The sequence below is a fragment of the Ranitomeya variabilis genome, chromosome 5 (genome assembly GCF_051348905.1).
Source record: "Ranitomeya variabilis isolate aRanVar5 chromosome 5, aRanVar5.hap1, whole genome shotgun sequence".
NCBI classification, from domain to species: Eukaryota; Metazoa; Chordata; class Amphibia; order Anura; family Dendrobatidae; genus Ranitomeya; species Ranitomeya variabilis.
In genome coordinates, this window is record NC_135236.1 from 642,618,167 (window position 1) to 642,639,069 (window position 20,903).

The window sequence follows — 20,903 nt, forward strand, 5'->3', positions numbered from 1 at the left end:
CTCTGCATCAGGCATGTGTCCCACTGACCAGCCCACCCGAGGTGTCCACAGGGAATTCACCAGATAGGAAGAAACCTGCCTGGCCCTGTTGTAATACATACTTTTGTGGATGTGAGATAACTGAGTGATATGGACACATGTATGTCATGTAATATGGGCCACGGTGGTACAGAAAACTAAAAAAACGGAAGTCTTTTTTGTATTTTTTATTATAATTATTTGTATGTTTTACCTCTATTATTTATTTTATTTTCACTTATTTATAACCTACGGTAATCATTTCCCTGACAGTCCGGTAGGCAGCTGCTGAGTTGTGTATTATTTAGCAATAATGTATCACCCACAACAATAAATGATAAAGAAAAACATGACATTCTGATAATTTACAGCAGAGGATATAATCTGTTTATAAAATCCACTATTTACAAACAACGAGAAAACTGATTTATCAATCTTTTCCAACCCAGATATATACATTTCTACTATATTAAACAGATGGGATATTTCTGTTCCCCATTCTCTGCCTCATTCACCAGTTGGCGGCAAACATGGCGGCCCAGCTGCTCTGATGTCACAATATTATGCTCAGGACTAGGGGGTCACTCAGAATTATGATGTCATAATGGCCTCATGGAATGTGCTGAGGGTATGTACTGTCCGAGCGCTGTGACATCAGCGCCATTTCTAGAGTTGATGCTTTTGCGGACACTTCACTTTGGCTGTGGAAGAGCGAACTAGTTTGTGTTACACATCTGGTGATTACTTCCATTGATTCTTTTTGATCTTTGATCAGAGCACAATAACACCGGTGCCACCGGAGAGCTCAGTTCTCCAATATTCGATCAGCCAGCTTCAGGTAACTTAGTCATGAGTGCCCGGGAGCTGCGTCAGCTGATTGCCGACAATGAGGCATGGCTGCGCCGACCAGAAAACCAAGGTAAGTGATATTTAGGGGAGACAGACAATATTCCCACCCTATAGGGCTCTCTTGGGAGGAAATATACCTGGGGTATGATGGGTCACATTTCAGAACAGACAGTGCAGGTTTACTAAGTCCAAAATAATGTCAATTCTTTGAAGGGTTCCCCTTTCCCTAAACACCACAGCAGCAGATCGATCCATCACTACAGCCCAAAAGTGTTTGCTAACATTGGGAAAAATTCTGATAAATTCTCATTCATTTATAGGTCAGGCCATAATTGTCCATAGGTTACGGTCTCATCAAAGAGATCAGGAAAGACCTTCTACCAGTGATGGACATCAGAGAGACAGCAACGCTGTCACTGAGAGGAGACGGAGAACGATCCGAGATCCTCCAAGGCGTAGGGGACAGGAAGAGAGAAGAGAAAGAAGCCGCTCTCCTCTAAGGCCAGCCCCTGCGGAGCCCTCCAGAACAACAGGAGAGAGCAGCAGGGGTGGTGACCGTCCCCTCCCATCTATTCAACAACAGGAAGTGGGTGTGATTACACCACCAGTGCCACAGGTGGCGCCACCTGCACCAAATCTATCTGTGCCAGGGAGACAGCTGATTCGTCTTAGCAGCAGAGTAAATATAATTCTCCCAACAAGGGATGTAACCCCAGAGGAGGAGACCCAGTCATGTGTCATCTGTATGACCGAATATGAGATCGGAGAGCAGGTCATAGTCCTTCCATGTGACCACAGCTTCCATCAGGATTGTATTTCTAGGTGGCTCCACTACAACCCTCTGTGCCCCCTGTGCCGTTACCAGTTCTTCCACTGAAGCACCAAAATGGAATCACAAGGCTTCAGGAAGAAAGCTATGTCCATGGTGCAGAAAGTGGAAGAGACCATACTGAATTCCAGCCCAGGTAAGGGACCTGTGCATACATTAAAACTACATTCCTTTGAAGGCTGTAAAAAAAAATCACTTTTAATTTTCCTGAATTTCTGGTCTTTCCTTAGTTTAACATCAGCTTTGGTCAACATCTCACCAAGCATGAAGGGCTATGAACATCCCATAAACACCAGACGGTAAGTCATCTCTCATTCCCTCTGTCCCATGATATGTATGTCACATATAAATAATTGTTCTTTTCACAGAAGGATGATCCAAGTCTGGAGAACATTGAGGAATTAGATCAGAACGACCTGCACTCCATGTAAGTAGATATTAGAATTTGTTTTCTTTTATTTTCCACAGATTATTAACTTTTTACTGGGAATCTATTGCTGTCATGTAATAATTTGTCATTTTCTCTTCACAGAAATGTGTATTATTTTGCAGCCTGGGAAAAAATCACCTTTATCTTCCCGCTGTTCTGGTCTCTCTTTAGTTTGCCATCAGCTTTGGTCAATATCTCACCAGGCATGAAGGGTTTTGTGAACATGGAAATCCCAAAACAGCTAATGGTAAGTTACCTCATTCCCTCTTCTCTCTGCACCCAATAATGATCACATTACATGCAATATAGAATTAATTGTTGTTTTTTCCTTTTTATAGAAGGAAGATCCAAGTCTGGAGAACATTGAGGAATTAGATCAGAACGACCTGCACTCCATGTAAGTAGATATTAGAATTTCTTTCTTTTAGTCTCCAGCTCATATTTAGTTACTTTTTATTAGGAATCTACTGATGTGATGCAATAACTTGGTCTCTTCTCTTCACAGAAATCTGCAGAAGTTACAGATCATTTCCATAATGATCCACAGATTCCTCATCTGCTTCATTGAGTCACCGATTCCATCACGTGCAGTGATGCTGATAACAGCTGAAGCTCCAGATTCGGATGTTACCATAAATTCTATTAATTGCAAACAATTTCTAAAATTAAATAATATTTACCATCAATATGTCTGGTTGTGACTTTTTACTGTACAATTTGTTACATAACTTTCAGAGTACATAATTATAAGTGAGGGAGGTATCTATCATTAGTTGGTATAGGGGTAGTGATCACACTTAAAGAGGTTATGTACTTTATATTGATGGCCTATTCTTAGGATAGGTCAGAAACATCAGATCAATTTGGGTGCGACACAAAGTGATCAGCTGTTCCCCTAGTCCCCTTCCTGCAGTATGTGTCCCATCCTAATCCCATTCCTCAAGTTATTTGCCCCATCCTGGGCCCCTTCTGGGGTATTGTGCCCCATCCTGGTCTCCCTCCTTCCAGGCTAATGTGCCCTCATCCTGGAGTAATGTGCCTCATCATGGGCCCCTTCCTGGCTGATAAGCTCTGTTCTGTTCGACTAAAAAAAAATAAATTCTTACCACCACCACCCTAATTCCTATGATGTGCAATGTCCTCTTTTTCAGCCGGCTCAAGCGCTGGCAGCTGACATCGGTATGCCCACCATGGTGTATGACATCACTGCCATGTGCCTCCAGGCACGATGATATTAGCTGCCTGTTGTGAAATTGGATTTTGGGCTCCCCCGGTGGCCACTGGTGGAATTGAACTTGTGTGCATCATCCCCTCTGTTCACCTGTTCCCATCAGGATGTGGGAGTCGCTATTTAACCTTGCTCCTCTGTCACTTCCATGCCGGTCAACATTGTAATCAGAAGCCTTTCTGTGCATGTTCCTGCTACCAGACAACTTCCAGCTAAGTCGGACTTTCGTCCTTGTTTGTTTTTTGCATTTTGTTCCAGTTCACAGCTGCAGTTTCGTTTCTGTGTCTGGAAAGCTCTTGTGATCTGAAATTGCCACTCTGATGTTATGAGTTAATACTAGAGTCTTAAAGTAATTTCAGGATGGTGTATTGATAGGGTTTTCAGCTGACCATGAAAGTACCCTTTCTGTCTTCCAGCTATCTAGTAAGCGGACCTCGATTTTGCTAAACCTATTTTCATACTACGTTTGTCATTTTCATCTTAAATCACCGCCAATATATGTGGGGGCCTCTGTCTGCCTTTCGGGGAAATTTCTCTAGAGGTGAGCCAGGACTATATTTTCCTCTGCCAGGATTAGTTAGTCCTCCGGCCGGCGCTGGGCGTCTAGGGATAAAACGCAGGCTACGCTACCCGGCTACTGTTAGTTGTGCGGCAGGTTTAGTTCATGGTCAGTTTAAGTTTCCATCCTTCCAAGAGCTAGTTCCTATGTATGCTGGGCTATGTTCTCTTGCCATTGAGAACCATAACAGTTTGACCGGCCACAAAGGGTTAAATTAATTGGCAGAGAAAGGAGAGAAAAAAGAAGTCTGCTAAAAAATTTTTTTTTTTTTTTTTTTTCCTTCAGTTCTGAGTGTGCTTTCAATTGAATCACTTGCAAGTCTGCCTATATTGCAGCCTTCCTCTCTCTCTCTCCTTCTAATCCTGGAATGGCTCTGTGTTCACCTGTTTAAAATGGATATTCAGAGTTTAGCTGCAGGTTTGAATAATCTCACCACGAAAGTTCAAAATTTACAAGATTTTGTTGTTCATGTTCCTATATCTGAACCTAGAATTCCTTTGCCTGAATTTTTCTCGGGGAATAGATCTTGCTTTCAAAATTTCAAAAATAATTGCAAGTTGTTTTTGTCCCTGAAATCTCGCTCTGCTGGAGATCCTGCTCAGCAGGTCAGGATTGTGATTTCCTTGCTCCGGGGCGACCCTCAAGATTGGGCTTTTGCATTGGCTCCAGGGGATCCTGCGTTGCTCAATGTGGATGCGTTTTTTCTGGCCTTGGGGTTGCTTTATGAGGAACCTCATTTAGAGCTTCAGGTGGAAAAAGCCTTGATGTCCCTATCTCAGGGGCAAGATGAAGTTGAAATATACTGCCAAAAATTCCGTAAATGGTCTGTGCTTACTCAGTGGAATGAGTGCGCCCTGGCGGCGAATTTCAGAGAGGGTCTCTCTGATGCCGTTAAGGATGTTATGGTGGGGTTCCCTGTGCCTGCGGGTCTGAATGAGTCCATGACAATGGCTATCCAGATCGATAGACGTCTGCGGGAGCGCAAACCTGTGCACCATTTGGCGGTGTCTACTGAGAAGACGCCAGAGAATATGCAATGTGATAGAATTCTGTCCAGAAGCGAACGGCAGAATTTTAGACGAAAAAATGGGTTGTGCTTTTATTGTGGTGATTCAACTCATGTTATATCAGCATGCTCTAAGCGTACTAAGAAGCTTGATAAGTCAGTTTCAATTGGCACTTTTCAGTCTAAGTTTATTCTATCTGTGACCCTGATTTGTTCTTTATCATCTATTACCGCGGATGCCTATGTCGACTCTGGCGCCGCTTTGAGTCTTATGGATTGGTCCTTTGCCAAACGCTGTGGGTATGATTTAGAGCCTCTTGAAACTCCTATACCTCTGAAGGGGATTGACTCCACCCCATTGGCTAGTAATAAATCACAATACTGGACACAAATAACTATGCGAATTAATCCGGATCATCAGGAGATTATTCGCTTTCTTGTGCTGTATAATCTACATGATGTATTGGTGCTTGGATTGCCATGGCTGCAATCTCATAACCCAGTCCTCGACTGGAACGCTATGTCTGTGTTAAGCTGGGGATGTAAGGGGATGCATGGGGACGTACCTTTGGTTTCCATTTCGTCATCTATTCCCTCTGAGATTCCTGAATTCTTGTCTGACTATCGTGACGTTTTTGAAGAACCTAAGCTTGGTTCATTACCTCCGCACCGGGAGTGCGATTGTGCCATAGATTTGATTCCGCGTAGTAAATACCCTAAGGGTCGTTTATTTAATCTGTCTGTGCCTGAACATGCTGCTATGCGAGAATATATAAAGGAGTCCTTGGAAAAGGGACATATTCGTCCTTCGTCATCTCCCTTAGGAGCCGGTTTTTTCTTTGTGTCTAAGAAAGATGGCTCTTTGAGGCCGTGTATTGATTATCGGCTTTTGAATAAAATCACGGTTAAATATCAATATCCGTTGCCACTGCTGACTGATTTGTTTGCTCGCATAAAGGGGGCCAAGTGGTTCTCTAAGATAGATCTCCGTGGGGCGTATAATTTGGTGCGAATTAAGCAGGGGGATGAGTGGAAAACCGCATTTAATACGCCCGAGGGCCACTTTGAGTATTTGGTGATGCCTTTTGGCCTTTCAAATGCCCCTTCAGTCTTTCAGTCCTTTATGCATGACATTTTCCGTGATTATTTGGATAAATTTATGATCGTGTATCTGGATGATATTCTGATTTTTTCGGATGACTGGGACTCTCATGTCCAGCAGGTCAGGAGGGTTTTTCAGGTTTTGCGGTCTAATTCTTTGTGTGTGAAGGGTTCTAAGTGCGTTTTTGGGGTTCAAAAGATTTCCTTCTTGGGATACATTTTTTCCCCCTCTTCCATCGAGATGGATCCTGTCAAGGTTCGGGCTATTTGTGATTGGACGCAACCCTCTTCTCTTAAGAGTCTTCAGAAATTTTTGGGCTTTGCTAACTTTTATCGTCGATTTATTGCTGGTTTTTCTGATGTTGTTAAACCATTGACTGATTTGACTAAGAAGGGTGCTGATGTTGCTGATTGGTCCCCTGCTGCTGTGGAGGCCTTTCGGGAGCTTAAGCGCCGCTTTTCTTCCGCCCCTGTGTTGCGTCAGCCTGATGTTGCTCTTCCTTTTCAGGTTGAGGTCGACGCTTCTGAAATCGGAGCTGGGGCGGTTTTGTCGCAAAGAAGTTCCGACTGCTCCGTGATGAAACCTTGTGCTTTTTTTTCTTGTAAATTTTCGCCCGCCGAGCGGAATTATGATATTGGGAATCGGGAGCTTTTGGCCATGAAGTGGGCTTTTGAGGAGTGGCGTCATTGGCTTGAGGGGGCTAGACATCAGGTGGTGGTATTGACCGACCACAAGAATTTGATTTATCTTGAGTCCGCCAGACGCCTGAATCCTAGACAGGCGCGCTGGTCGTTGTTTTTCTCTCGGTTTAATTTTGTGGTGTCATACCTACCGGGTTCTAAGAATGTTAAGGCGGATGCCCTTTCTAGGAGTTTTGAGCCTGACTCCCCTGGTAATTCTGAACCTACAGGTATCCTTAAGGATGGAGTGATATTGTCTGCCGTTTCTCCAGACCTGCGGCGGGCCTTGCAGGATTTTCAGGCGGATAGACCTGATCGTTGCCCACCTGGTAGACTGTTTGTTCCTGATGATTGGACCAGTAAAGTCATTTCTGAGGTTCATTCTTCTGCGTTGGCAGGTCATCCTGGAATCTTTGGTACCAGGGATTTGGTGGCAAGGTCCTTCTGGTGGCCTTCCCTGTCACGAGATGTACGAGGCTTTGTGCAGTCTTGTGACGTTTGTGCTCGGGCCAAGCCTTGTTGTTCTCGGGCTAGTGGATTGTTGTTGCCCTTGCCTATCCCGAAGAGGCCTTGGACGCACATCTCGATGGATTTTATTTCGGATCTTCCTGTTTCTCAGAAGATGTCTGTCATCTGGGTGGTGTGTGACCGTTTCTCTAAGATGGTCCATTTGGTTCCCCTGCCTAAGTTGCCTTCTTCTTCCGAGTTGGTTCCTCTGTTTTTTCAAAATGTGGTTCGTTTGCATGGTATTCCGGAGAATATCGTTTCTGACAGAGGAACCCAATTCGTGTCTAGATTTTGGCGGGCATTCTGTGCTAGGATGGGCATAGATTTGTCTTTCTCGTCTGCTTTCCATCCTCAGACTAATGGCCAGACCGAGCGGACGAATCAGACTTTGGAGACATATTTGAGGTGTTTTGTGTCTGCAGATCAGGATGATTGGGTTGCTTTTTTGCCTTTAGCGGAGTTTGCCCTCAATAATCGGGCCAGCTCTGCCACCTTGGTGTCTCCTTTTTTCTGTAATTCGGGGTTTCATCCTCGATTTTCCTCCGGTCAGGTGGAATCTTCGGATTGTCCTGGAGTGGATGCTGTGGTGGAGAGGTTGCATCAGATTTGGGGGCAGGTGGTGGACAATTTGAAGTTGTCCCAGGAGAAGACTCAGCTTTTTGCCAACCGCCGGCGTCGGGTTGGTCCTCGGCTTTGTGTCGGGGACTTGGTGTGGTTGTCTTCTCGTTTTGTCCCTATGAGGGTTTCTTCTCCTAAGTTTAAGCCTCGGTTCATCGGCCCGTACAAGATATTGGAGATTCTTAACCCTGTGTCCTTCCGTTTGGACCTCCCTGCATCTTTTTCTATTCATAATGTTTTTCATCGGTCATTGTTGCGCAGGTATGAGGTACTGGTTGTGCCTTCCGTTGAGCCTCCTGCTCCGGTGTTGGTTGAGGGCGAGTTGGAGTACGTTGTGGAAAAAATCTTGGACTCCCGTGTTTCCAGACGGAAACTCCAGTATCTGGTCAAATGGAAGGGATACGGTCAGGAGGATAATTCTTGGGTGACTGCCTCTGATGTTCATGCCTCCGATCTGGTCCGTGCCTTTCATAGGGCTCATCCTGATCGCCCTGGTGGTTCTGGTGAGGGTTCGGTGCCCCCTCCTTGAGGGGGGGGTACTGTTGTGAAATTGGATTTTGGGCTCCCCCGGTGGCCACTGGTGGAATTGAACTGGTGTGCATCATCCCCTCTGTTCACCTGTTCCCATCAGGATGTGGGAGTCGCTATTTAACCTTGCTCCTCTGTCACTTCCATGCCGGTCAACATTGTAATCAGAAGCCTTTCTGTGCATGTTCCTGCTACCAGACAACTTCCAGCTAAGTCGGACTTTTGTCCTTGTTTGTTTTTTGCATTTTGTTCCAGTTCACAGCTGCAGTTTCGTTTCTGTGTCTGGAAAGCTCTTGTGATCTGAAATTGCCACTCTGATGTTATGAGTTAATACTAGAGTCTTAAAGTAATTTCAGGATGGTGTATTGATAGGGTTTTCAGCTGACCATGAAAGTACCCTTTCTGTCTTCCAGCTATCTAGTAAGCGGACCTCGATTTTGCTAAACCTATTTTCATACTACGTTTGTCATTTTCATCTTAAATCACCGCCAATATATGTGGGGGCCTCTGTCTGCCTTTCGGGGAAATTTCTCTAGAGGTGAGCCAGGACTATATTTTCCTCTGCCAGGATTAGTTAGTCCTCCGGCCGGCGCTGGGCGTCTAGGGATAAAACGCAGGCTACGCTACCCGGCTACTGTTAGTTGTGCGGCAGGTTTAGTTCATGGTCAGTTTAAGTTTCCATCCTTCCAAGAGCTAGTTCCTATGTATGCTGGGCTATGTTCTCTTGCCATTGAGAACCATAACAGCTGCCATAATGAGGTGACGTGTGCACAACTATAGAAGGTGCCAGAGTAGGTTCCCACACCATAAATATATGTCCAAAAACTTGGCACTGAACTTGATACGATAAATAACAGTATTTAATGTTGTTCACAAGGAAGTAAACAGAAAACGTTTCGGTCAAAATTAGACCTTCATCAGTTACTACAAGTAAGAAAAACAAAATAAATCCAACGAAAGGTTACATCAAAACACAAAATAAAGTATATTCAATAGTATTGGTCAATCGTATTGTATAAAATGACGGTAAAGCAGACAATAGCAAATTAGTCCAGTGTCACACATTAGAGTGCAAGGGTTAATATCCCTTGAGCAGGAAAGAGAGTGGACCGAAGGAGTTTTGTTGTGAAACAGTGAGAAAAAAATTGAACTTCATACCCATTCACTTTACTTCAAAAATGTCCAAAAACGACAAGAGTGCTAACTCAGTTGCCAACTACCGTATATACTCAAGTATAAGCCGAGAATTTCAGCCCATTTTTTTAGGCTGAAATTGCCCCTCTGGGCTTATACTCGAGTCATACCCAGGGATCGGCAGGGGAGAGGGAGTGGCAGAGGTCTAATAATACTCACCTGCTCCTGGCGTGGTCCCTGCATGTCTGTTCTTCGGGCGCTGACAGCTTGTTCCTGTAGTGAGCGGTCACATGGTACCGCTCATTACAGTAATGAATATGGACTCCACTCCCATAGGGGTGCAGCCGCATATTCATTACTGTAATGAGCGGTACCATGTGACCGCTTACTACAGGAAGAAGCTGCCGGCACCAGGGAACAGAAATGCAGGGACCGCGCCAGGAGCAGGTGAGTATAACGCAGTGCGCGATATTCACCTGCTCCCCGTTCCACCGTCGGCGCCGCTGTGTCTTCTGCGTCCTCTGCACTGACGCTCAGGTCAGAGGGCGCGATGACGCATTTAGTGCGTGTCGCCCTCTGCCTGAACAGTCAGTGCAGAGGACGAGGAAGACACAGCGGCAGTCGGCGGTGGAACGGGAAAGGTTAGTATAGCAAGTGCCGTGGGCCTGAGAGGTGAGTATGTCATTTTTTATTTTTTTAATCGCAGCAACAGCATATGGGGCTCATATCTGTATGGAGCATCTTATGGGGCCATGTGCAGCATTATATGGGGCAAATATCTGTATGGAGCATCTTATGGGGCCATGTGCAGCATTATGTGGGGCAAATATCTGTATTAAGCTTCTTATGAGGCCATGTGCAGCATTATATGGGGCAAAGGCAGCAAAAATTGAGAACAGAAAGACTCATTGCCACAGACAGTAAAAATAATCCCAAAATATTCTTTAACTGCGTAAATAGTAAGAAACTGAAAAATGATAGTGTTGGACCCCTTAAAAATTTGAGGGGCCTATATGACAGAAAATACCCAAAAGTGACACCATTCTAAAAAAATGCGCCATTGACTTTTTGAACGCAAAACTTACTGGAATCGTTAGCGGATGCCATGTCAGGTTTGGAGAATCCCTGCTGTGCCTAAACAGTGGACAAACCCAAGCGACCCCATTTTAGAAATTAGACCCCTCAAGGATTGTGTCTACATGTGTGATGAGCACTTTGAACCCCCAGGTGCTTCGTAGAAGTTTATAACATTGAACTATGAAAATGAAAAAAAATCCCACAAAAAAAGTTGGTTCGGTCCCAAGTTTTTCATTTTCACAAGGGTAACAGGAGGAAAATAGGCCATACAATTTGTTGAGCAATTTCTCCTAAGTTCTGAGTACAAGAATACCCCATATGCCGTTGAAATCTACTTTTGAGGCACAGTGCAAAGCTCAGAAGGCAAGAAGCGTCATATTGGAATTCAGATGCTGCTGGAATGGTTTGAGGGTGTCATGTCACTGTCACTTTTATAAATACAGTCTTAAATCACTTATTTTTGAATCACTTATTTTTGAGGCAATAATTTCCTCTACATAACCATATGATAATACCAAAACCCTAAAAAAATATTCTAGGGAAATGAGGATCCATTGCAGAAAAATGTATTAAAAACATACATTTTTATTTCAAAATTACTAAAAAATATACTAAAAAATGTTAAAAATCCAAGCAAGGGAACACAAACAAAGTGACACGATATTATTGATGGAATGATTATTAAATCCTATTTAAGGTCAACATCACAAGCAAAACTTTCTTGTATAGATAGATATAACAAAGAAAACAAAAAAAGGGAAGAGAAAATAATAATAAATATTGCACATCCTACTTCAAAATTTACATGTCAAAGGTTCAGCAGCTTTCCAATATAAAGTGCATGTGCATATAATTATTTCTAAAGCTACTGACCTTATCACTATGTTGCTTGACACAGAAAGATATCTACTAGGTGCACCAGAAGCAGAGGTTTCTCAGAAAAAATAGATGCGTCAGCAGCCGCGTACCTGATACCCCCTGGAGAGTAAGTCTTCTGTGGCAAGTGGAACTCACGGCGTCCGGGACGGCACGCAACTGCCAATGTACATGACCTACGGCATCTGACTGCAAGGGGAAGGGACCGGGGTGGAGCCATCTGTCAGGTACCTGGAGATGATAGCGGGACACGGCGGAGGCCACCAGGAACACAGAGAGACCAAGTGAGTTAATGACTGCCGGGTGTGAGCGCCAGAAGCGGGGAGAGTAGTCAGGGCCAGGCCGATGTGTCAAAAACCGAGAGAGGCGAATAACAGTACCGAAGGGACAGGCAGAAAGGGTAGTCTCAAAACAAGCAGGAGTCAGGAACCAGACAAATCAGCAGACAAAACCACAACAGAAAAATGGACCGGGTCAAAACCAAAAGATCATACAAGAACACAGGCACACAGGGGTCAAGTAACTCAGCCGAGGGCGAAAGTATAACTGACAAGGAGCAAGGCCCCACAGAGGCTATAAAAGGCCCTCCCCAAGCCAGAGAAAGGCCATGTTCACACTTTGTGGGTTTTACCGCGGATCCGCGGCGATTTTGATGCTGCGGGTCCGCAGCAGTTTCCATAGCGTTTACATTTACATGTAAACCCTATGGAAACAGCAATCCGCTGTGCACATGCTGCGGGAAAAACCGCGCAGAAACACAGCGGTTTACATTCCGCAGCATGTCACTTCTTTGTGCAGAATCTCTGCGATTCTGCACCCATAGGAATGCATTGATCCGCTAACTTCCCGCATGGGGCTGTGCTCACGATGCGGGAAGTAAGCGGATCATGTGCAGATGGTACCCCGGGTGGAGGAGAGGAGACTCTCCTCCAGGCCCTGGGAACCATATTAGTGTAAAAAAAAAAAAGTATTAAAATAAAAAATAATGATATACTCACCTCTCAGCGCTGCACGTGACCGTCCGGTATCAGGGTTGGTGTGCGACCAGGACCTGCGGTGACGTCGCGGTCACATGGCCGTGACGCCACGAAGGTCCTTCTCGCACAGCATCTTTGGAACCGGATCGCCGCGTGCAGCGCCGAGGAGATCGGACGTCAGAGGGTGAGTATATAACCATTTTTAATTATTTTTAACATTACTATTGATGCTGCATATTGCTGCATATGCAACATCAATAGTATAGGAGTAAAACCCGCAGCGGAAACTGGAAGACAAACTGCGATAAATCTGCAGGGATAACCGCAGCGGTTTTGCCCTGCAGATTTATCAAATCCGCTGCGGGAGAACCCGCAGAGCACACCGCAAAGTGTGCACATAGCCTTAGGGTGTTGATCCAGGGAACTAGTCTGATTGCCGTATGTGGAGTCGGGAAGGAATTTATTTCCCCAATGTGGAGCTTACTCTTTGCCACATGAGGTTTTTTTTTGCCTTCCTCTGGATCAACATGTTAGGGCATGTTAGGTTAGGCTATGGGTTGAACTAGATGGACTTAAAGGGAACTTGTCACCCCCCCCCCAGGCGTTTAAAACTAAAAGAGCCACCTTGTGCAGCAGTAATGCTGCACTCTGACAAAGTGGCTCTTTTAGTTCTAGGTGCTGTAACTGCAGAAATAATCCGTTTTGTAATTTGTCCTAAATACCTTTCTTCAGTCCTGGAGGCAGGCCTTTCCCCCCCTGCTGCAGATGCCACACAGCCGTCACTCAAGTCTTCTTGGCACTGGGCGCCGCCTCCTCACTGCTGTTTTGAAATCAGCCGGCGCCTGCGCTCTTTTCTCCTGCCTTGGGCAGGCACAGTGAGCGCTGCCCGTCCTCTGTCCTCATATGCAGTCTAGCTGACTGCGCCTGTGCGGCCGCCCTGTCTGTGAATCCCTGCCCCGCAGTGTGAATAAATCAGAAGACATTGCGGGGCTGGGATTCACAGGCAGGGCGGCCGCACAGGCGCAGTCAGCTAGACTGCATATGAGGACAGAGGACGGGCAGCGCTCACTGCGCCTGCCCAAGGCAGGAGAAAAGAGCGCAGGCGCCGGCTCATTTCAAAACAGCGATGAGGAGGAGGCGCCCGGCGCCAAGAAGACTTGAGTGTCGGCTGTGTGGCGTCTGCAGCAGGGGGGAAAGGCCTGCCTCCAGGACTGAAGAAAGGTATTTAGGACAAATTACAAAACGGATTATTTCTGCAGTTACAGCACCAATAACTAAAAGAGCCACCTTGTCAGAGTGCAGCATTACTGCTGCACAAGGTGGCTCTTTTAGTTTCAAACGCCTGGGGGGGGTAGTATATAAGGGGACAATACAAATATCTCTCCGAGGATCTGTTTATACCAAGGAAGGTGACGGTCACAAGGGGGCATTCTCTGATTCTGGAGGAGAGAAGGTTTTTCCACCAACATAGAGGATTCTTTACTGTTAGGGCAGTGAGAATCTGGAATTCCTTGCCTGAGGAGGTGGTGATGGTGAACTTAGTCGAGTGGTTCAAGAGAGGCCTGGATGTCTTCCTGGAGCAGAACAATATTGTATCTTACAGTTATTAGGTTCTTTAGAAGGACGTAGATCTGGGGATTTATTCTGACCGAATATAGGCTGAACTGGATGGACAAATGTCTTTTTTCGGCCTTGCTAACTATGTTACTATGTTACTTTGTTGCTATGTAAAATGGAAGGTGGATGGAAAAATAAAAAAGTTGTTGAAAAATAAAAAGTTGTGGATTTTAGGAAGGAAGGGAAAACTGAAAATGCAAAAAAGAAAAATTAAAGTAATGGAAATCATAGCAGAAATAAATCAATTCAGGTCTTTGGGAGGGTAATTTCACCATCTCCCTGTGAAAGTGTCCCACTGACCAGCCCACCCGAGGTGTCCACAGGGAATTTGCCAGATAGGAAGAAACCTGCCTGGTCCTGTTGTAATACATACTTTTGTGGATGTGAGATAACTGAGTGATATGGACACATGTGTGTCATGTAATATGGCCACGGTGGTACAAAAAACTAAAAAAACGGAAGTCTTTTTTTGTATTTTTTATTATAAGTATTTGTATGTTTTAGCCTCTATTATTTATTTTATTTTCAGTTATTTATAACCTACGGTAATCATTTCCCTGACAGTCCGGTAGGCAGCTGCTGAGTTGTGTATTATTTAGCAATAATGTATCACCCACAACAATAAATGATAAAGAAAAACATTACATTCTTATAATTTACAGCAGAGGATATAATCTGTTTATAAAATCCACTATTTACAAACAACGAGAAAACTGATTTATCAATCTTTTCCAACCCAGGTATATACATTTCTACTATATTAAACAGATGGGATATTTCTGTTCCCCATTCTCTGCCTCATTCACCAGTTGGCGGCAAACATGGCGGCCCAGCTGCTCTGATGTCACAATATTATGCTCAGGACTAGGGGGTCACTCAGAATTATGATGTCATAATGGCCTCATGGAATGTCCTGAGGGTATGTACTGTCCGAGCGCTGTGACATCAGCGCCATTTCTAGAGTTGATGCTTTTGCGGACACTTCACTTTGGCTGTGGAAGAGCGAACTAGTTTGTGTTACACATCTGGTGATTACTTCCATTGATTCTTTTTGATCTTTGATCAGAGCACAATAACACCGGTGCCACCGGAGAGCTCAGTTCTCCAATATTCGATCAGCCAGCTTCAGGTAACTTAGTCATGAGTGCCCGGGAGCTGCGTCAGCTGATTGCCGACAATGAGGCATGGCTGCGCCGACCAGAAAACCAAGGTAAGTGATATTTGGGGGAGACAGACAATATTCCCACCCTATAGGGCTCTCTTGGGAGGAAATATACCTGGGGTATGATGGGTCACATTTCAGAACAGACAGTGCAGGTTTACTAAGTCCAAAATAATGTCAATTCTTTGAAGGGTTCCCCTTTCCCTAAACACCACAGCAGCAGATCGATCCATCACTACAGCCCAAAAGTGTTTGCTAACATTGGGAAAAATTCTGATAAATTCTCATTCATTTATAGGTCAGGCCATAATTGTCCATAGGTTACGGTCTCATCAAAGAGATCAGGAAAGACCTTCTACCAGTGATGGACATCAGAGAGACAGCAACGCTGTCACTGAGAGGAGACGGAGAACGATCCGAGATCCTCCAAGGCGTAGGGGACAGGAAGAGAGAAGAGAAAGAAGCCGCTCTCCTCTAAGGCCAGCCCCTGCGGAGCCCTCCAGAACAACAGGAGAGAGCAGCAGGGGTGGTGACCGTCCCCTCCCATCTATTCAACAACAGGAAGTGGGTGTGATTACACCACCAGTGCCACAGGTGGCGCCACCTGCACCAAATCTATCTGTGCCAGGGAGACAGCTGATTCGTCTTAGCAGCAGAGTAAATATAATTCTCCCAACAAGGGATGTAACCCCAGAGGAGGAGACCCAGTCATGTGTCATCTGTATGACCGAATATGAGATCGGAGAGCAGGTCATAGTCCTTCCATGTGACCACAGCTTCCATCAGGGTTGTATTTCTAGATGGCTCCGCTACAACCCTCTGTGCCCCCTGTGCCGTTACCAGTTCTTCCACTGAAGCACCAAAATGGAATCACAAGGCTTCAGGAAGAAAGCTATGTCCATGGTGCAGAAAGTGGAAGAGACCATACTGAATTCCAGCCCAGGTAAGGGACCTGTGCATACATTAAAACTACATTCCTTTGAAGGCTGTAAAAAAAAATCACTTTTAATTTTCCTGAATTTCTGGTCTTTCCTTAGTTTAACATCAGCTTTGGTCAACATCTCACCAAGCATGAAGGGCTATGAACATCCCATAAACACCAGACGGTAAGTCATCTCTCATTCCCTCTGTCCCATGATATGTATGTCACATGTAACATATAAATAATTGTTCTTTTCACAGAAGGATGATCCAAGTCTGGAGAACATTGAGGAATTAGATCAGAACGACCTGCACTCCATGTAAGTAGATATTAGAATTTCTTTCTTTTAGTCTCCAGTTCATATTTAGTTACTTTTTATTAGGAATCTACTGATGAGATGCAATAACTTGGTGTCTTCTCTTCACAGAAATCTGCAGAAGTTACAGATCATTTCCATAATGATCCACAGATTCCTCATCTGCTTCATTGAGTCACCGATTCCATCACGTGCAGTGATGCTGATAACAGCTGAAGCTCCAGATTCGGATGTTACCATAAATTCTATTAATTGCAAACAATTTCTAAAATTAAATAATATTTACCATCAATATGTCTGGTTGTGACTTTTTACTGTACAATTTGTTACATAACTTTCAGAGTACATAATTATAAGTGAGGGAGGTATCTATCATTAGTTGGTATAGGGGTAGTGATCACACTTAAAGAGGTTATGTACTTTATATTGATGGACGATTCTTAGGATAGGTCAGAAACATCAGATCAATTTGGGTGCGACACAAAGTGATCAGCTGTTCCCCTAGTCCCCTTCCTGCAGTATGTGTCCCATCCTAATCCCATTCCTCAAGTTATTTGTCCCATCCTGGGCCCCTTCTGGGGTATTGTGCCCCATCCTGGTCTCCCTCCTTCCAGGCTAATGTGCCCTCATCCTGGAGTAATGTGCCTCATCATGGGCCCCTTCCTGGCTAATAAGCTCTGTTCTGTTCGACTAAAAAAAAATAAATTCTTACCACCACCACCCTAATTCCCATGATGTGCAGTGTCCTCTTTTTCAGCCGGCTCAAGCGCTGGCAGCTGACATCGGTATGCCCACCATGGTGTATGACATCACTGCCATGTGCCTCCAGGCACGATGATATTAGCTGCCATAATGAGGTGACGTGTGCACAACTATAGAAGGTGCCAGAGTAGGTTCCCACACCATAAATATATGTCCAAATACTTGGCACTGAACTTGATACGATCAATAACAGTATTTAATGTTGTTCACAAGGAAGTAAACAGAAAACGTTTCGGTCAAAATTAGACCTTCATCAGTTACTACAAGTAAGAAAAACAAAATAAATCCAACGAAAGGTTACATCAAAACACAAAATAAAGTATATTCAATAGTATTGGTCAATCGTATTGTAGAAAATGACGGTAAAGCAGACAATAGCAAATTAGTCCAGTGTCACACATTAGAGGGCAAGGGTTAATATCCCTTGAGCAGGAAAGAGAGTGGACCGAAGGAGTTTTGTTGTGAAACAGTGAGAAAAAAATTGAACTTCATACCCATTCACTTTACTTCAAAAATGTCCAAAAACGACAAGAGTGCTAACTCAGTTGCCAACTACCGTATATACTCAAGTATAAGCCGAGAATTTCAGCCCATTTTTTTAGGCTGAAATTGCCCCTCTGGGCTTATACTCGAGTCATACCCAGGGGTCGGCAGGGGAGAGGGAGTGGCAGAGGTCTAATAATACTCACCTGCTCCTGGCGTGGTCCCTGCATGTCTGTTCTTCGGGCGCTGACAGCTTGTTCCTGTAGTGAGCGGTCACATGGTACCGCTCATTACAGTAATGAATATGGACTCCACTCCCATAGGGGTGCAGCCGCATATTCATTACTGTAATGAGCGGTACCATGTGACCGCTTACTACAGGAAGAAGCTGCCGGCACCAGGGAACAGAAATGCAGGGACCGCGCCAGGAGCAGGTGAGTATAACGCAGTGCGCGATATTCACCTGCTCCCCGTTCCACCGTCGGCGCCGCTGTGTCTTCTGCGTCCTCTGCACTGACGCTCAGGTCAGAGGGCGCGATGACGCATTTAGTGCGTGTCGCCCTCTGCCTGAACAGTCAGTGCAGAGGACGAGGAAGACACAGCGGCAGTCGGCGGTGGAACGGGAAAGGTTAGTATAGCAAGTGCCGTGGGCCTGAGAGGTGAGTATGTCATTTTTTATTTTTTTAATCGCAGCAACAGCATATGGGGCTCATATCTGTATGGAGCATCTTATGGGGCCATGTGCAGCATTATATGGGGCAAATATCTGTATGGAGCATCTTATGGGGCCATGTGCAGCATTATGTGGGGCAAATATCTGTATTAAGCTTCTTATGAGGCCATGTGCAGCATTATATGGGGCAAAGGCAGCAAAAATTGAGAACAGAAAGACTCATTGCCACAGACAGTAAAAATAATCCCAAAATATTCTTTAACTGCGTAAATAGTAAGAAACTAAAAAATGATAGTGTTGGACCCCTTAAAAATTCTGGGTGAAATGGTGGCTAAGGATGAGGAAAAGCCAATCTGCTAAATGACTTTTTTTCATCAGCATTTACACAAAAAAAACCCATGGCAGACAAAATGATCAGTGATAACAAAATTTCCCCATTAAATGTCACCTGCTTAACCCAGCAGGAAGTACGGCGGTGTCTAAAAATCAGTTTAATTGACAAATCTCCGGGGTCGGATGGGATACACCCCCGAGTACTGCAGGAACTAAGTACAGTCATTGATAGACCATTATTTTTAATCTTTAAAGACTCCAAAATAACAGGGTCTGTACCACAGGACTGGCATATAACAAATGTGGTGCCAATATTCAAAAAGGGGACAAAAAATGAACTCGGTAATTATAGGCCAGTAAGCTTAACCTCTACTGTGGGTAAAATCCTGGAGGGTATTCTAAGGGATGCTATGCTGGAGCATCTGAAGAGGAATAACCTCATGACTCAATATCAACATTTACTAGGGACCGTTCCTGTTAGACTAATCTGATCAATTTCTATGAGGAGGTAAGTCCTGGACTGGACCAAGGGAACGCAGTGGATGTAGTGTATATGGACTTTTCAAAAGCTTTTGATACGGTGCCACACAAAAAGTTGATACATAAAATGAGAATAATGGGGACAGGGGAAAATATGTGTAAGTGGGTTAAGAGCTGGCTCAGGGATAGGAAACAAAGGGTGGTTATTAATGGAGCACACTCGGACTGGGTCGCTGTTAGCAGTGGGGGTACCACAGGGGTCAGTATTGGGCCATCTTTTTAACATATATATTAATGACCTTGTAGGGGGCATACAGAGCAGAATTTGAATATTTGCAGATGACACTAAACTCTGCAGGGTAATCAATACAGAGGAGGACAATTTTATATTGCAGGAGGATTTATGTAAACTAGAATCTTGGGCTGATAAATGGCAAATGAGCTTTAATGGGGATAAATGTAAGGTCATGCTCTTGGGTAGAAGTAATAAGATGTATAACTATTATTATTATTATACATTTTTATAGCGCCATTTATTCCATGGCGCTTTACATGTGAAATACGGGGCAAATATAAACAAATACATTAAACATGAGCAAAAAACAAGGCATAACGGTACATAAAGAGGGAGGACCCTGCCCGCGAGGGCTCACAGTCTGCAGGGGATGGGTGATGATACAGTAGGAGAGGGTAGAGCTGGTTGTGCGGCGGTTCAGTAGATTCAGGATCGCTGCAGGCTGTAGGCTTGTTGGAAGAGGTGAGTCTTCAGGTTCTTTTTGAATGTTTCTATGGTAGGCGAGAGTCTGATGTGCTGGGGTAGAGAGTTCCAGAGTATGGGGGAAGCACGGGAGAAGTCTTGGATGCGGTTGTGGGAAGAAGAGATGAGAGGGGAGTAGAGAAGGAGGTTGTTATGACCCCAATGGCAGAGGGTCTCAGAAATAAATACCAAGTCTGCAAACACAAAAAAACCAGCTCATAGGGCAGTGGTAACTGGGCTGACCGTATATCTAATCCTAGCACCACAAATAGCAGCAGCCGGGGAACGTGCCTACGTAGGTTCTAGACGTCTCGCGCCAGCCGGAGAACTAACTAACCCTAGAAGGGAAAAGATAGACCTTTCTTGCCTCCAGAGAAAAGACCCCAAAAGTTGGATACAGGCCCCCAACAAATAATAATGGTGAGGTAAGAAGAAAAGACAAACGTAAGAATGAACTAGGTATTTAGCAAAGAGAGGCCCACTGACTAATAGCAGAATATAGTAAGATGACTTATACGGTCAGCAAAAACCCTATCAAAATTTCCACGCTGGATATTCAAGAACCCCCGAACCGTCTAACGGCCCGGGTGGAGAATACCAGCCCCCTAGAGCTTCCAGCAAAATCAGGAATCACATTTAGTACAAGCTGGACAAAAAATAAGAGAAATGCAAATAACCAAAAAACAAGGAAGCAGGACTTAGCTTAATTATGCAAGAACCAGGACCAGCAGACAGGAGCAAACAGAAAGGACTGATTACAACGATGCCAGGCACCAGACTGAGAATTCAGGAAGTTTATATAGCAACACCCCTAGACTAACGACCCAGGTGGGTGCCAAACTAGGGAAAGACAATCCCAGAGTCATATCACTAGTGACCACAAGAGGGAGCCAAAAAAGTCTAATTCACAACAGTACCCCCCCTTTAAGGAGGGGTCACCGAACCCTCACCAAGACCACCAGGGCGATCAGGATGAGCAG

The 20,903-nt window shown here is 44.7% G+C and overlaps 2 protein-coding genes and 1 long non-coding RNA gene across 5 annotated transcripts; all 3 read left to right on the top strand.

Annotated features, from left to right (window-relative positions):
* Positions 1–431: 431 nt before the first annotated feature.
* On the top strand, positions 432–2,004 carry LOC143773987 (RING finger protein 11-like). Of its 2 annotated transcripts, XR_013215447.1 has the most exons (3): positions 432–937; positions 1,188–1,832; positions 1,927–1,995. XR_013215447.1 is itself a non-coding variant. In XM_077261284.1 (2 exons), the coding sequence occupies exons 1-2, from the start codon at positions 868–870 to the stop codon at positions 1,742–1,744; spliced, it is 627 nt and encodes a 208-aa protein (XP_077117399.1). In that variant the 5' UTR covers positions 432–867; the 3' UTR covers positions 1,745–2,004. The 2 variants fall into 2 exon arrangements, 1 of the variants encoding a protein (XP_077117399.1); XM_077261284.1 differs by having other exon boundaries at positions 1,188–2,004.
* A 30-nt stretch (positions 2,005–2,034) lies between these two features.
* Positions 2,035–2,840, top strand: LOC143773988 (uncharacterized). The gene is made up of 3 exons (XR_013215448.1): positions 2,035–2,123; positions 2,229–2,373; positions 2,465–2,840. It is a non-coding gene; the product is annotated as an uncharacterized LOC143773988 (long non-coding RNA).
* A 12,131-nt stretch (positions 2,841–14,971) lies between these two features.
* LOC143773989 (uncharacterized) lies at positions 14,972–16,786 on the top strand. Of its 2 annotated transcripts, XR_013215449.1 has the most exons (3): positions 14,972–15,245; positions 15,496–16,140; positions 16,235–16,786. XR_013215449.1 is itself a non-coding variant. In XM_077261285.1 (2 exons), the coding sequence occupies exons 1-2, from the start codon at positions 15,176–15,178 to the stop codon at positions 16,050–16,052; spliced, it is 627 nt and encodes a 208-aa protein (XP_077117400.1). In that variant the 5' UTR covers positions 14,972–15,175; the 3' UTR covers positions 16,053–16,786. The 2 variants fall into 2 exon arrangements, 1 of the variants encoding a protein (XP_077117400.1); XM_077261285.1 differs by having other exon boundaries at positions 15,496–16,786.
* Positions 16,787–20,903: the final 4,117 nt, after the last annotated feature.

What these genes read in the sequence shown, in the direction of transcription:
- LOC143773989 (XM_077261285.1), top strand. Translation starts at nt 15,176, where the DNA reads ATGAGTGCCCGGGAGCTGCGTCAGCTGATTGCCGACAATGAGGCATGG. An exon ending in GCGCCGACCAGAAAACCAAG is followed by an intron (nt 15,246 to 15,495) that starts GTAAGTGATATT and finishes ATTCATTTATAG; the next exon opens with GTCAGGCCATAATTGTCCAT.
- LOC143773987 (XM_077261284.1), top strand. Translation starts at nt 868, where the DNA reads ATGAGTGCCCGGGAGCTGCGTCAGCTGATTGCCGACAATGAGGCATGG. An exon ending in GCGCCGACCAGAAAACCAAG is followed by an intron (nt 938 to 1,187) that starts GTAAGTGATATT and finishes ATTCATTTATAG; the next exon opens with GTCAGGCCATAATTGTCCAT.